The sequence below is a fragment of the Equus przewalskii genome, chromosome X (assembly GCF_037783145.1).
Source record: "Equus przewalskii isolate Varuska chromosome X, EquPr2, whole genome shotgun sequence".
NCBI classification, from domain to species: Eukaryota; Metazoa; Chordata; class Mammalia; order Perissodactyla; family Equidae; genus Equus; species Equus przewalskii.
In genome coordinates, this window is record NC_091863.1 from 62,275,442 (window position 1) to 62,287,428 (window position 11,987).

The 11,987-nt window shown below is 37.7% G+C and overlaps 1 protein-coding gene across 2 annotated transcripts in view; it reads right to left on the minus strand.

The window, feature by feature from the left end:
• The window catches only part of BRWD3 (bromodomain and WD repeat domain containing 3), a 118,138-nt gene extending 106,638 nt beyond the window's left edge, over positions 1-11,500 (minus strand). Inside the window, exons 1-4 of one of the 2 annotated variants that reach the window (XM_070606232.1) lie at positions 11,047-11,500; positions 10,865-10,923; positions 10,633-10,662; positions 10,165-10,224 (exon numbers count right to left, since the gene is read on the minus strand). In XM_070606232.1, the coding sequence (XP_070462333.1) occupies positions 10,165-10,224; positions 10,633-10,662; positions 10,865-10,923; positions 11,047-11,077 (180 nt within the window). In that variant the 5' untranslated portion in view covers positions 11,078-11,500. The remainder of the gene's footprint in view (positions 1-10,164; positions 10,225-10,632; positions 10,663-10,864; positions 10,924-11,046) is intronic. The other variant, XM_070606233.1, reaches the window with a different exon arrangement.
• Between the last annotated feature and the right edge of the window lie 487 nt (positions 11,501-11,987).

Genomic DNA, 11,987 nt, shown 5'->3' on the forward strand with positions numbered 1-11,987 from the left:
AGAAAAATATAAATACATATGTCTATCATCACATACAATACAGAGAACCACCACCAGGTCAAGAACAATACAACACAAAAGAATAATTTTGTAAAATCATTCCTAATGATTACCATGAGAGAAGAGATTGTGTGTTCTCGATAAATATTTGATCATCAAATCAATGATGAATAGAAACCAAAATAAAGTCTATTTATAAGCAATATCACATGAATACATAGAGGAAAAATTGTAGATTCTCACATTTGAGTGCCTTTTCTTGTTTTCTTAGCAAACAGGTCAAAGAACTACAATCCAACATGTATTCAGAATTCTAGGAATAAGTGATTCTATTGTGATTTTTAAAAATTATTTCCCGCCAATTATGTTTTGTAAGTCCTTACAAAAACCAATTTTAATCTACCAAAATAAGCACAGCCTGGGAGGGTCCAGCCCAGTGGTGCAGCAGTTAAGTGCACATGTTCCACTTTGGCGGCCTGGGGTTCACCGGTTCGGATCCCGGGTGCAGACATGGCACCTCTCATCAAGCCATGCGGTGGCAGGCATCCCACATATGAAGTAGAGGAAGATGGGCCCGGATGTTAGCTCAGGGCCAGTCTTCCTCAGCAAAAAGAGGAGGATTGGCAGATGTTAGCTCAGGGCTGAGCTTCCTCAAAAAAAAAAAAGTACAGCCTGGGCAACTGTCACAATGCTCAGGAAGAATGGCAACTTAACCTGCTTACTGTATTATCTGCATCTACAAGGTTTAACTTCTGAATGGGAACAAAGGATCAAGCAAATTCTCTCAGTTATTTCTCACATCTCTAGTTTTTTTCTCAAGCAAATAACTATATAGAAGTATCTTTCAGTAAAATATACAGGTAATATTAAACCCAAAGCAGCTGATGTTTCCATCTAAAAACCATTTCTTGTTATCTACAGACACTGATATCCTAAAATCCTAATTTGTAATTCATTCCCTCTGTATTAGGGCATTTCCTAAACATGCCCACATGAAAACATAGTTAATACCCCTAAAAATATATATCTCAAAGAAAATACTTAAATATTGCATATTAAGATCTATAATAACTTATGCCATTTTCCCCCCCAACACTGTCTTGGATAAACTGGGCTTCTGATATCAGTCATTACTTTTTAATCAAGTAAATGCTATATGAGTCTTTTCATAGGATGGTAGTTGATGTCTTTACTGGCATTTTCTTTTCTAAAAATTTTCTTTTCTTCATCCTATTACCATCTCAAGAGTTATTCACCTGTTACAAAAATCTAAGTAACTATCCAAGAAATTGCAATATATCCAGCAATATATAATCCAGAAAATGGGAGTTCTCTTATATGAATTTTTAGAATTATCCTCTTACAGAAAATCTGTCAGAATTATATCTTAAACTGACATCTTAAGCCCCCTGGCTACTTCATTTCATAGAAACAATGATGTTTGATCTTCAGCTAATTATATAAAATTTTTTTATCAATTCTTCACTAATAATTTAAAACTACAAAATCATTAAACAACTAAAACAAGGCTTATCTAATCCCAAATTCTCCCCTTGAAGATTTGTATTGTAAACTATTAAATAAATTTCACAAGTTTGATTTTCACCCTACAATAGAAAATTGCTCAATTTCTAAGTGGTCCCATTCAGACAGTCCATTCCTCTGAAATCAAAAAAAATTTGATTATAAAACAGTACTAGAGAAACACAGAATCTATCAACACAATAATAAAAATACTTTTGAGTTTAAACATGATAGTTTCTCTTTTTTAAACAACACTAACAGGCTTCCAGACTATATCAGCGTACTTCTTGCAATAATAATTTCTTCTAAATCAAACTTCAGAACTTATAAGTGGTAGTTAACATTTACTTCAATCCATTTACTTTGATTAAAGCTGGAATTTTTTAAAGGCGATCTTTTTAGGCATAAGCACTCATCTATCCTCAGTAATTATTTTTTAAGTTTTTAAAATTCTACATTAGAATTATGTATGAATACAATGTAATATATAATAAAATGTATTATTAAAAGTATGTATTTAAAATATTCTATGAAATTTGTGACTTAATGAGTCACTTTTCAGTTAAAGTTCAAATATTCTAATTTCAGTTATTTAGCCATATTTCTCTTTCTGAAATATAATGCCAACAAGTAACAGGACAAGTGCTTTCAGATCTGCAGAAGAAAAGTATTCTCTAAAAACAAACTTCAAGAGTATAAGATAAACTTCTATGTTATTCTAGAAAACAGCTCCAAAAAGTTAAATTACAGAATCCCTGAATTGGAAGGATCCTTATACATAATCAACCTAACTCCACATTTTACAGTAGGAAAAACAGATCCAGAAAAGTGAAGTCCAATGGTCACAAGGAATGAATCTGGGTCTCCTTGCCCACTGCTCTATTACTGTCCTAGTAGGGCAGTTAAAAAATTATGAAGACAACACAAAGACTGCAAAAAGTTAAAACTATAAATTTGAATAAACTGAAATAAATTAAATGAAACCTAGAATATATACCTTCTTGGTAGGAAGATTGGCTGACCTAAAGAGAAAATCAAACTGAATTATCACACATCAGAATCATGACAACTGAGAAGACCAGAGGGCTCACTGAGATGATCCTACTCATCATAATTAGTTAAAAGGAGTCCAGCTGGGCACTGAATAAAATGCAAAAGGCACCTAATCTCAGGGGGCCAGGCCTATACCAAGAACTATATTTGAAATACTAATTTTCAAATGGCAATGATATCATTTTTACTTTAGCTTTTAGAAATAATACGATCAGACAAGTAACTCTAAAACACAAAACAGAGAATTGTTTATGTGTTTTGTTTTCTAAGATCATGCCTACACAGGTAAAAAGAATAATCAAACTGGGATCATATGCTTAAGAAGTAAAAGGCAACATTTTATCTAAAAAAATTTTTATATTTTTTTTGGTGGGGGAGATAGAAGAAGTACATACAGAAAATTAGTCGCATGATTTTTGATATTTAGGGACAGAAAACAAAACAGATGTTGAAAAATATAGCAAGGTTTTAAATACATCGATATAAGTATAGTATAGAGACAAGCATGGTACTCTGAAGTCTGAGAGCCTGGATTATTCAGGCTCTAAAATTTACTAGCTGTTACTCTTTCTGGCAGTGTGATACAGTAGAAAGGACCTAGATTTGAATTTTTCCAGGATCCTCAGTTCCTACTTTCTTGACCTGAAAAGTTACGCCGTCTCTTTGAGCCTGAGCTTCCTTAGCTGTAAAACAGGGAGTAATGATAACCACCTCATATGATTTGGTTAAAACCAAAACAAAATCATTCACTCATGCATTCATTAATTCATTCAGACATTTAAAGTATAGGGATGCAATGGAAAGGAGATTGAACTGCTGCCCTCAGGGAACCCATAGTCCCAGTGGGGTAAATAAACTAGTACTAAATAGAAATAAATCAAAGCTGTAAATGCCCAGAGGTTTGTTCAGAGAGCTAAAGAAGCAAAGAAGTACAGTACCTAAATTTGGCCTGGGGGTACGGGTTCATGTCCATTCTCGCACTTGAAAGCTAAGTAAAAGTTCACAAGACAGATATAGGGAAGGGAGGGCATTCCAGGCAAAGAGAAAGGCACCCCCCCCACCCAATAAACGCACTTTGCTCAGTGACTAGCACACAATATCTCCTCAATGTTTAAGATGCTCCTCTACAATGCTGTTAAAAAAAGAAAAAGTATAAAAACTCTATCCAGAGTTATCATCTGATATTGAAGGAAAAAACTACACGTACAAAAAAAAAAAAGACTGGAAGAAAACAAAAAAATTAATAGTTTATTTTCTTCTTGACATTTTTCAGTAAAATATAAATGTCTGCAATAATCTGATATTATATCTTTATAGTTTAAATGTTGTTTTACTGTTTGCTAAATTTGAAGGAGGAGAGGGGGAAAAACTGGGCAGAAAGGAAAAGAAAACAGGTAAGCTTTTCTATTGTAGTGATACTACTGGTTAGCAGAGTGGGCTATAAAGTGTTAAGACTTCCTATCACTTTCCTTTGAAAATGTTAATCATTGTTCACAGCATTTTTCTTTTTATTAGTTATAAGATTTCCTCATAAATGAGCCAGCCAGAGCAACCCACAAAGGCTCAAGTATTCTCTGGGTTACACTGCCTCAAGAAAGCACTACAAGTACTATAACCTTGACGACAGATGATATTAAGACAAGGACAAGAGACTCACCCACATCCTACAAGTTTCTCAGTAGAGAAAGGTCCAATAAAACAACTCAGTACCAGCTAGCAGATTAAATAAGCCTAAAAAAATACGTCATGGAATTCTTCTAACAAAAGTTAAGAAAACTGAATAAATAATAACTGAGGACCAGTTAAACATAAAGCACTATGGTAGATAACAAAGGTCATGAGAAAACATCTTCAACAAGGTAAATTCAAATACAACAAATTATCGATAATGTATAGAAAATAAATTCAGGATAAGAAGATATCAATCAAAAGGGTTGAGGATCCCTGCAACAAGACATCAAAAAGACATACCTCCCACTTAAAAAAGTGAATACTATACCAGTATCATAGGGAATTATTTTTCTGTAATTCATAAAAATGCAAACACTAAATATATTTTGACATAATTATCATTTCTTGTTTGAGTTAACACAGATGCACTTCAAACACGCATTTTGGGTTCAATTCTGACACTTTCTAAATACTCTTTTTTTAATGGTACTATTTTATATGTCCCTTACCTTAATAAAATATTAGGAAAACCAGGTGCTAATAATTAGCTAAGAAAATGTAAATTCTTGGGTCATAGTTCTCCAGATTTCCATGCTAGCCATTCAACCTCTCTATCCTATTTTTTAAATGTAGTAACCAGGGACCAGCCCGGTGGCGCAGTGGTCAAGTGCGCACGGTTCACTTCTTGGCAGCCCGGGGTTTGCTGGTTTGGATCCCGGGTGTGGACCTGGCACTGCTTGGCAAAAGCCATGCTGTGGTAGGTGTCCCACGTATAAAGTGTATAAAGTAGAGGAAGATGGGCGTGGATGTTAGCTCAGGGCAGGTCTTCCTCAAAAAAAAAAAATGTAGTAACCAATTCATTTGCACAGCATTTCAATTAATAAAATGCATTCTTTCATATTTATCTCATTTGGTTCACAAAACAACCTTGTAAAATAGGTAAGGATTTTTATTATATAAACGAGGAAATTAAATCTCTGAAAGGCTAAGTAACTTGCCCAGGGTCACTCAGCAAAAAACAGCTATCTTACAGATTGAATCTTATGGTCTTTTCTACTACCCACAAAATCATCCTATGTGAGAAATGTTAAACAAGGCTATCTCTAAAATATGGTACAACTACTAAATTGGCTTTAAATTACTATTTTGCTCCCTACCAAAAAAAATTATTCATTAATCAGTAATCAACATCAGTAAAACAAGAACACAAACACACAAACTAAAGTAATATTCAAATTTGACAAAGGTGCTTTCAGAACAAAATTTTACTAAGAACACTAACCCAATCCAAATTCTTTGTCCCTAACAGCAGCTCTCTTCACTTTCTTAATCCCATCTCATGTGTACTCAGATACTAGTTCTCCTAGGACTAATGATAAATCTCTAAAAGGATTTTAATCATTTAAAGTATGTTCCTAGAGCCTAAGGGTGAAAAAAAAAGCCAAGGATCAATCCAGACAAATAGCTAAAGCCAGCATATTACAGATAGCAAGAGTGCACACATGGCTCAAGCAAATCAGTACTGAGGAATACTAGTTTCCAGACACTGATTGCTCTCTGCCATATACCTATCAGCATTATATCCACACCAGGGTTGAGCAACACATGCTTTCTGGCTTCCCATGATGCATTCTGTTCTTCCTAACTATGGCTGTGTATCCACATAGCAGTTAATAAATCACACATGCTTAAATTGCTTCCACACTTAGAGATGCAATAACTATGCTACTAGCAGTCAAAGATCGTTCTACTGTTCTATTAGACAATTTAAACTATTACTAGTAATTAGAGAACATGAGCAGAGTAAGGTAAGAAAAAAATACAGGTATGTCTGGAATTCAAATACAGTGTTTTAAAGTAGTTGGTAAGGGTCAAATGAGACAATGTGAAAACAATTTTAAACTCCAATATGTTATATGCAGATGCAAGTTCTTATAATGACATATATCATCATAGATGTATGTATTCTTTTTAAAGATAGTAGTGAACAAACAATCTTGATAAAAGCTTTTTTCAATAGCATAAAATTGCTTTCTCTTTTGTATATAAAATGAAGGTAATATAATTTCTATCATTCCAAATGTAAGCACTAATTGGTTCTTTCAAGTCTATGGATGAAAAATGCTGAATAAATATAAAAATATATACCACACTTAAAGATAATTATGCCTTTGGTTCACTCTTATGATAGGAGTGTCTTTAAAATGATTCAAAACTCTTAAAATGTGTCTTTAAAAAAAGTTTCCAAGTCACCATTTCAATATACAAAATTTGTATATTAACAAAACCTGTCTATTTATACACACACACACACACACACACACACACACACCGCTCATTACTATGTTTGTTGTCCCCAGTAAAGGTCCAAGGAGGAAGCAATAAAATAGCCAACAATTCAACAGGGTCACCACAAATGAAAGGACATCTGTAATTATTTAAATTATCTACCTTAAGATGAATTCTAAGAAGTAAATCTAATTCTATTATGTTGTAACTAACAGTCAAGCAGAAATAAAGAAAAATGCTCAGATCAAACTTCAAAAACAATCACAATAACTTGAAATTTCTCCCTATATCATTACTTAAAATTCTGAAAATTAATTTAGAATGTTTTATTTTGAATGCCATATTCAAAAATCTTACGGTTCAACGTAAACTAACAAACATTTCATGTAAGGACTCACTTTTTGAAAGGCACTTCAGATCTAGAAATGTCAATACTTGCCTGTCAGTAGCTTTAACAAAAAAGCACCTTCCCTTGGGTTCCAAATTATAAGTAAAAACACTAAATCAGATTTATAAAAGAAAAAAGAGGGTTTCTAGAATACGTAATAGTAACAGTATAATGAAGTGTTGAAGAAATTGAACTTATTATCTTAATATTCTTCTGTATAAATGAAGTTAAGCAGTACAGACAATTCAAGTGAAAGTATACATATGGACTGAAAGGCAGGACTTTTGTTTCAAATATGTAGTACACATGGCTATGCAACCCCAAGTCAGTATGTTGATATCCTTGTTTGTAGTCTTTCACCTCATCATTATGCATTTGTAGTCTTTCCTTTTCATAAGCCAGTACATCTTAAATTTGAAGTGTTGCTATAGAAATTAACACACCAGATTATACTACTTACAAATACTTTGTCCTAAATTTCAATTCAAAACATTTAGCCAAATCAAACATCACACTGTATAAATCCATTGTTCTAATAGCATTTTAAGAAACACGTACCCCAAGGAAAAAGATCCATCTTGCCCACAAAGAAGCCACTCAAAATCAGAGGTCAGATGTGAAATAATTGTAATCAACAATACAACTGATGAATCTAGCAATCAATCTACCACTGCACACTTAGTTCTCAGCCTCTACATTTCTTTTTCTTCTGTTCAAATTCTCACTCAGCCCTGCCCCATCTTCCCTTACAATGAAATCTATAGGTAGAGAACAGACATTTGACTTAAAATAAGGCTATATTGTCAAAATGTAGTATCACTAGAAAAACCGGATCCCAGTGTGGGAAAAAAACAATCTAGGTGTACAATATAAAAGCTAAATTAAAAACAAAAAAAGATACTCTATTTATCCAAACTACAGATAATGTTCAAAGAGAAGAAATTCTGCGTATTTAAAAATTTTGAAATGTATAAGGAAATATAAAACAAATAAAAGATAAAGGTGAAAATCCAGTATATGTGGGGATATACAAATGGATTAACAACAATTAAAAAAAAAATAATTGGTTAAAGTTTAAGCCTCGCTAATAATGGAAAAAAGTGCTAATTAAACCAACTAGAGGCTATTTTCACCTATTAAAGCCACCAGAAGATTAAAAAATATTTTAAAAAACTCACTAAGTACCAAGTGACATTATAAACTAGTACAATCTTCTGGAGAGCAATCTTACAATATATAACAAGAGCTATAAAACTGATGAGACCCTTTGACCTGATAACTCCACTTTAGGAATATAGCCCAGGACAATAACGCAAAAGAAAAAAGAGAAAAGAAGAAAGACTACTTAACTATGCAAAAATATTAGTGAAAAACTGGAAGCAACCCAAATGCTTAACTGGAAGTTGAGTTCCAACCACAGCAACTTAAATACAACTGAATTTCTTCTTACCATTAAAATAACAATGACCATTCAAATACAGATAAGTATATGCAAAAGTGTTAAGAACACATAAAGCATAAAATGGACATTGATTACAATTACATAAATACGCCTTTACAATACAAGGAAAGGAAGTCTTGTAAAATGAGTTTTGTTTTTTTTGTTTTTCTGTGTGTGTATGGTTAGGAGACTGTATTTTTAATTATTTTGACGTTCATTTACTTTTTATCACTGTCAAGTTAATTTAGGAAAGCTTTTTCCTTTTAAGTCTCCTTTTGCTACTTGCTTAAAATGGTCCACTTGGAGACAAATGTAAACAAAAACATTTTCAACACACCTAAGTATAAAATTGTATTTTCAAAACCACATAAGTCATAAAGTGTCAAAACACACATTGGTAGGCACTGTTGTTTTTTGCCCTTTTTTTCGGCAGGACTTAAGTCCAACAAAAAGTCTGACTACAAATTAAATAAACTAGTAATACATGTGGTTTTTCAAAAATAATTTTTATCCATCTAAGAATTTTTTACCATTAATAGTACAGCTGGTAGAGCTTCTCCTTACTACAATTATACCATTTTCTGTGATTTGCAAAAATTAATAAAAAAATTTAGTAATAAAGTGCCCTCTGTAATTTAATACAAAGAGAAATACCAAATGCACACCAAAGCAAATTACATATTATCTTATTGTAAACAAATTTTAAATCATTTAATTTACATTTAGAATCTACGGTACCCCTCCAACTTTCTTTAACTTTGTCCGATTTTCCTCCATTTGGATCTTATTTCAAGGGAAGATAGCTGAATTTAGATTTTAGTAACACCACCCCGTTCTCCTTTCATTTCCTTCCAATTCACTGTGCCAGCGGCTAACACAAGGGAACATCCTCCCCAAAATAAAAAGGATCACCTTTTTGTGGGTGTCAATGAGGAACAGAAGGTGCATTTACACTACGAATTATACTCGTAGGAGAAAGAACACAATCAATCCAATGCCTCCTTTACTAAAGTACGGTGTATTTTAAAACATGACTATTGTTGTCTCCTTGCAAAATTGTGTTTCGTCAATTCTCAAAAAGGTCATAATCCATGGCTGTTATTTAGTGAAAACGTATCTGCACAAACGCGATTTAATAATGATTTGATGAGCTATTTTCTAAAATCTGAGATATACAACGACTATGCTTTTTATTCGGTAGTCAAATATCTAAATCCGGCAAATTTTGGAATTCGCTTGATGTTCCCTATTATTTTTAATTGTGTGGTTTTTCTCAATCCTGGGTCGGTCAACTCCGTTCCTAAGCCCCCTCCCCCGTATGCCCCCCCTCCCCCCGCCCCAAAAGACTAAGCCTGGCCTCAGTTCCCGTATTTCAAGCCAGGACCAACCAGAAACCAGTTTTCTTCCACTAATCCGGAACTCCGGGTTGTTACCAACGCTGTCATTGGCCAGCGTCAGTCCTTGGTACGTGCCCCAAGATAACCCCCTGGTTTCTCTCCGTTTTCCCCCTACAATGGGCCTTTCCCGATGTTTGTAACGTATTTATAATCCACAATACGGCATTTCTGATAACCAACTCACATTCTTCAAAGTTTTCGGGTGGAAACAAGCGAGGCCAAGGGGAGGGCAAGGTACCCTTTCTCCGACTCGCGGGCAGGGGGGAAGGGGCTGTCGTTCTTGGGCTCAGCGGCGAGCTCTATAGCCCTGTTGGCTGAGGGGTCGGGGGCGGGTTGGGGGAACAAGGTGGGGAGCGAGTGGAGAAAGAGTTGGGTTAAGTTGAAACGAAAACTTTACTCACCAGATCCTCGAAGCTTCTTCGGTGCTCTTTCCCCTCCCAGTCTAAGCGGCGCGGAATCAGCTGGGGGCCGGAGAAAAGAAAGGGGGTGGGGGTGGCAAACGATAAAAGCCAAGCCTCCGCTCCCCATCAACCCGACCCAGCCTGGGTCCCGATCCTCGACCCTTTAGCGTCTTTATTTCTCTTGGCCCGATAGCTGTTGCCTCAGAGCGAGACGAGTGTGGGGGGGAGGAGGCCGAGGGAGAGGAAATCCTGAAAAACCGCCTCCCACAGGCATAAAGAGGGGGCGAGTTAAGACCCCAGCGATATCCGCCCCTTTTGAGGGAAGAAGCCGGTTCACCCCTGTGACAACGGCCATGAGTGCCCAGATCCAAGCCTCCCTCCCGGCCGCTGCCCTCCCCCCCGACTTGCCCTCCCCTTCCTCCAGTCTCACCCCAACCCTCCCCACCTCTTCCCGAAGGGGCTCCGTACCTGATGCTCCTCGAGCTCCTGCACTAGCACCTGAGCAAAAGGGAAACGGATATGAGGAGCAGCTCGGGCCATCAACCCATTCCTCCCTTCCCACTTCTAACCCAGCCGCTGACGCTAAGACTAGTCAAGGCCGGCCTTTCCCTCACCCTCAGCCGAACCGCGCACCCCGCTGCCTCGATTTCCCCATTGGGACCATTCCCCCACGACTCCCAGATCTCCTCCTGCCTCTCACCTGAGCAGATTTGTTGCAGGGTCCGGACTGCAAGAATCTAGCAATCAGGTAATACAGCTCTGAGGAAGAGGGGAAAAAGAGGTTGAGAGGGAGGCAAAGAGAAATAGAAGCTTTTTCAAAAGAAACTGACAGCCGTCTCCCTAAGCATCTATCCCCTTAGCCCCCCGGACACAGCTACCCACCGGCTTCGATCTGGGTAGGTGCCGCCGCCATCCTTTTCCCGAGGGGGTTTGGGGGCTTCGCTCCGGAGGGGCTGGCGGGGGCGGGTGGGGGCGCTGCCTCTATTGTGGTGAAGCCCCCATGCCCAGGAGTCCCGCCGCTTCCGCCGCACTCCTCGTCCCAGTTTCAGTCTCTCTCGGATTCATCGCATCACGTTTCGACCCATAGATATTCTAGCCCAAGAGCTGAGGAGGCGGAGGAGGAAGGAGAGGGAGAGAGAGAAGAGGAGGGAGGAGCCAAAGTGGCGGAGGGGGTGGGCGGGGGCAAAAGGGGTGGAGATAGGGGAGGGTAAAAACTGTGAGAGGGGCCTGCAGCGCTGGTAGTTCGCCGCCAGAGGCACTAACGCAGCTGCCCGGCCTCCGCTCTCCCAGATGGCCGACGGTTGCCTAGCTACCGCTCCCGGAAGGAGGGGGAGGTGTGAGCTGACGGCCGACGCTCTGGCAGCCGCGTAGAACTCAGTGGTAGCGTTCTCTTCCGCGAGCTCCCCAGCCGGCTGCCCTTCCTGTGAGGGCAGTCGGCCCTTTCCTGTTGAGGAGCGCTTCTCTCTGGCGTGATCGTGAGGAACGTGTGAGGTGCGGGCTCGACTTAGCTGCTTTCTTCGTTTTCCTCCCGGCCGCCAAGAGGCTTTGTTTTTTTGTCTCTCCTCCGCGGACGGGAGGCTAGGCGCTACAGGATCTTGGGACTGAGGGAGGGAAAGAAGCCCCAACTTGGTCGTCCCTTATTTCTCTTTAAAATAATTTTTGTACCTGGTGAAAAGGCTGTAATTCCCAGTCCAGAATGCAGAGCTCATATTGTTACAGAGAAAGACCAGTTCTGAAAATGTCCCTCAGTTCTGGTAAATATATGGGAGGAATTTGACGAAAAAAAGACATGAAGCCTTTTTTTTCACCTTCTGAAAGTTCCA